The sequence below is a fragment of the Mus pahari genome, chromosome 7 (genome assembly GCF_900095145.1).
Source record: "Mus pahari chromosome 7, PAHARI_EIJ_v1.1, whole genome shotgun sequence".
Taxonomy (NCBI): domain Eukaryota; kingdom Metazoa; phylum Chordata; class Mammalia; order Rodentia; family Muridae; genus Mus; species Mus pahari.
The window spans coordinates 79278869-79283091 of NC_034596.1; the positions used below are offsets into that span (position 1 = coordinate 79278869).

At 43.4% G+C, this 4223-nt stretch overlaps 1 protein-coding gene across 1 annotated transcript in view; it reads left to right on the forward strand.

Moving 5' to 3' along the window:
- The first annotated feature begins 483 nt into the window (after positions 1–483).
- Dnal1 (dynein axonemal light chain 1) overlaps positions 484–4223 on the forward strand; it is a 23169-nt gene continuing 19429 nt past the window's right edge. The window contains exon 1 of the mRNA XM_021202427.2: positions 484–566. Within this exon, the coding sequence (XP_021058086.1) occupies positions 564–566 (3 nt within the window). The 5' untranslated portion in view covers positions 484–563. The remainder of the gene's footprint in view (positions 567–4223) is intronic.

The following is a 4223-nucleotide window of genomic DNA, read 5'->3' on the forward strand; positions in this document are numbered from 1 at the left end:
GTTTAATTTTTCTATCTGACTTCTTAGGGAAGGAAAAAAAAATCTTGGTTGCAAAATAATCAACACTTTATAATACCTTAAGCGTGTTTCAGGCACCTGAGTTCTCCTTGGAGGATCTAGAATAAGGAAATGAGAAGTTCGCAGTTTAATTGTGGATATACTGAGCTAAGCAAGACCGTCTGCCTAAGACATTTTTCCAGGGAAGGACTTTTAAAAAAAAAAAAAAAAAGTTATTTTATATCAGAAATGCAAATGTTATCAGGAGGTCTGAAAGTTGCAAGTTTAAGGCAATACTGACTTTGGGAAAGTGCATCAACTACTTGCGTGGGTAATTGAGGTCTCGTCTAATCCCCGCCACCCCCACCCCGCACCTGCTCAGCGCAGAGAGGTTGGAGGACCCGGGGGGCCGCCAGCCGTCCCACAATGCTCCGCTCGCGCCACCCTAAAGGCGGAGAGAAAGGACCGCTGCCAGTGCAGCCAAGACGGAGAGCTCCAGAGGTGCGCCTGCGCACTGACCCCGGCGGGCCCTAGCAACCAGAGCAGTGACGGTAGCAACCGCCGGAATGGTGAGTACCCTCCAGGCCTCGCAGCCAAACCCGAAAAGAGATTGAGAGTGGAAAAAAGGGGTTACTGTGGGGTGTGGAGGGTGGTGGGGTCCCGGCACCGCGGGTAGGGGGAGGAAGGCAATGCTGGCTTCCCAGAGCCGCAGGCCCAAGGCCGGAGCTGCCCGGGCGGGGGCGGGTGGTGGTCTGCGGAGAGGGAGGCCAGAGGCTGACAGGAAGTTAGGTTAAAGCTGGAGGGACTCTGACAGAAGACAAGGCAAGACAGCTGGGAATTCTCGGGAGAGTGGATTGGAGGGGGAAAGGTGATAGGATGGGCGCTGTGATGAAGAGATCTCTTTGTATAGCCGTGATTTTAACTCTCCTCACCCTCTGATGGGATGGAGGGGTCGGGGCCGGTTACGGAGATCTCCAGCTGCGGCCGAGTTAGCTGTGCCCAGTTGTCCTCGGAGTGAGAGAGTGAGAGTGAGCCCTGTTATTAGGGGAGACGCTATTCAAACTCTCTCTCTGATGGATTTATCAGGCCAGTGTTCCTCCAGTTCCAACATGACTAAATATGAGCTTCGTTGGCATGCAGATTTTTTTGTTTGTTTATAATACGACAGGGGGTTCAGGAATGTGTGGTTTCAACCATGCACCCCAAGTGACTCTGAAATTGGGGAGCATCTCACCACACTTTGAGAAACGCTGCTGGTTTAGGTTTGGTGTCTACCTACACAAAGTTCTCATGAAGCAACAATTTTAACTAATGATGCTTGTCGCCATGGGAAACGTACCTCTTTTGCTTACATACTTGATATTTCAAACTATAAGTTTGAACGCGATTTCAGATCCAACCCAACCAGAATTATTTAGCAAAGTATAAGGTTGACTTGCTGACTGGAGATGTTGAATATTGGGGCTCACTTGTTGAGTGGTTTGCCTAGCATGCATGAAGCTGTAGATTAAGTCCTGAGCACCACGTATATGTCTAGCAGAGTGGTGCATACCGTCTTATCCCAGTACTCAGAAGGTGGAGGCAGGAGGATCAGAAGTTCAAGGTCGTCTTCAGTCTGAGATAAATAAGACACACTGTCTCTAGGTGTGTGGCGGGGAGGGGGATAGTCATCTACCTCCGTACTGAAACAGTAAGCACTTTCCTAGCATGTACGAGACCCTAGGTTGGATTGCTAGCAATGCACAAGAAAAGAAAATCTGAAACAAAACAGTGTAATTAGTAGTTGTGAGAGTGTGTGCGTGTGCATGTGCGTGTGCGTGTGTGTTTCCAGTGCTATATCAATGCACAGAAATTAAGCCTAAAATGTTAGGATAATGAAGAAGTCATGTTCCCTCATAAAACTGCATAGTGGCAGTCCGGTTCCTTCAGAAATACAGAAATACTTGAATTTTTTTTAAAAGTATGGGCCACTATACTTGGCTATTTATTTTTAGACTTGTTATTCCACTATGTGTACAGGCACCTGTAGAGTCCCTCTCCTCCTGGAGCCGGAGTTACAAGAGGTTGTGAGTCAGCCAGGGTAGGTGCTGGGAATTGAACTCTGGTCCTCTGCAGTATAGCCATAAGTAGTCTCAACTGCTGAGATCTCTTCCAAAGTCTTGTTTATGATAGTTTCCTAGGGAAAAAAAAAAAGAATGTGTTTTACATTCAAACTGCAGTTTCTGAGTCTGGAGACATGGCTCAGAGAAGAAAATAAAGGCATTTAGCTGCCAAGTCTGATGGCCTGAGTTTGGTCCCTGGGACCCACGTAGATAATTGATGGCATTTTTCATTTTCTGTTTTTGAAGACAGGGTCTCTCTGTGTAGCTTAAGCTTGCATTGAATTTGTTATGAATCCTTTGCCAGCCTAAAAGTTTTGACCTACGGCCTACTGAGTCCTAAGATCACCGGCATGCCACCATGCTTGGCAACTCTTCTTTCTTTCTTTTCTTACTTTTTAAAAAAGGATTTATTTATTTTTTTGTGTGTATATGAGTATACTGTAGCTGTACAGATGGTTGTGAGCCATCATATGGTTGCTGGGACTTGAACTCAGGACCTCTGCTCTCTCCAGCTCCGCCTGCTCAGGCCCAAAGATTCATTCACTATTTTATATATAAGTACACTGTAGCTGTCTTCAGATGCACCAGAAAAGGGCATCAGATATCATTACAGACGGTTGTGAGCCACCATGTGGTTGCTGGGATTTGAACTCAAAACCTTCAGAAGAACAGTCAGTGCTCTTAACTGCTGAGCCATCTCTCTGCAACTCTTCTTTCTTAATGGTGTATGAAGTAAGGGTATTATTTAATTAATGGAAATTTTATATTTGAAGAAATGGAGTGGTAGGATACCTTTTTCCCCCTGCAAATGCCACCAGCCAGAAATTATATGGAGCTGAGGACAATTAACTTCTTTGCATGACCTCTGACCTTAGCTAACTAGCTCTACCCACTCATGATGTCCTCTTGGTCCTTTAGGAATTTTTGGCTCCTATCTGCAAGAGGAACCAGTGTCCCATAGCAACTTATATTGCAAGAAATAGTTAGATTGCTTCTAACGCTGTTCCCGTGATGTTGTGAAAATGTTCTTTTATGTAGTCCCTTTTTATGGGCCCAGACAAGGATTTCACTGGGAAGTAGTGTTTAGTCAAAGGTCTATGTGCACTTCATTTTCCTTTTCTGGGATGTGTAGAACAGTTTCCACCATTGCCTAGGAGTTCCCATTTCTCTATATTTTTGCCAACTTTTGCTAATCTGAAGATGTAGATATATTCTATTGTTGTACTCTTAATTTTTCTGATTTTCAGTGAATACAAACACTTGATAGTCTAATTAGTTGCCTGGGGTTGGCAACTATTGTTAATTCATAGTTTTGCTAATTTAAATTTTTTTGTTTGTGAATTTTAGTAGCTTCTTGTATATTCCACATGCCGTCATGGTCTTTTATTGGTTTCAAGCAGAAACTGTCTTGTCCTGATTTTGTTGTTAGCTTTGTCAGTGTGCGGTCCACTTACTGAACCATTCGTACTCATAGATATTGAGCATCATCTGCACTCAGTGACAGTTTAATCTCCTCCTTTTGATCATTACAGTTTGTACTACTTTTATTACAACATTGACAAAGAACCCTTGTGTTAAACTAGCAGCGATAATGGACATCCTTGATGTGTTTGGGATCCTAAAGAAAATCATTTTGATGTGGTCCCAGTCAGTTCATATTGTTCTCTCCACATACATACATATAACCTGATACCATTAATTACCTTAACTTTCTAACACCTTATTTATTTTACTTAGTACTTATTTTGTTTATATTTACTTATCTTTGTAAATGTTATATTTACTTTATGTGTGAATATGGTATATGTATGGTATGTATGATAGATCAGGTTTATACATATGCATGTGCATATTTTATACACACATATATACAGCTACTTCCTTGAATAGCTTTTAAATTAAGCTCTAGGAAGGCAGGAATCTGTTTCATTCATTGATATGTCAAAGTCAAACAGAAAGCCAGACATGATGGTGTACACCTGTCATCTCAGGACTCAGAGAAAAAAAACCCAACCTAGAAGAGTGCTAGTCAGCCAGGCGTGGTGGCGCACGCCTTTAATCCCAGCACTCGGGAGGCAGAGGCAGGCGGATTTCTGAGTTCGAGGCCAGCCTGGTCTACAAAGT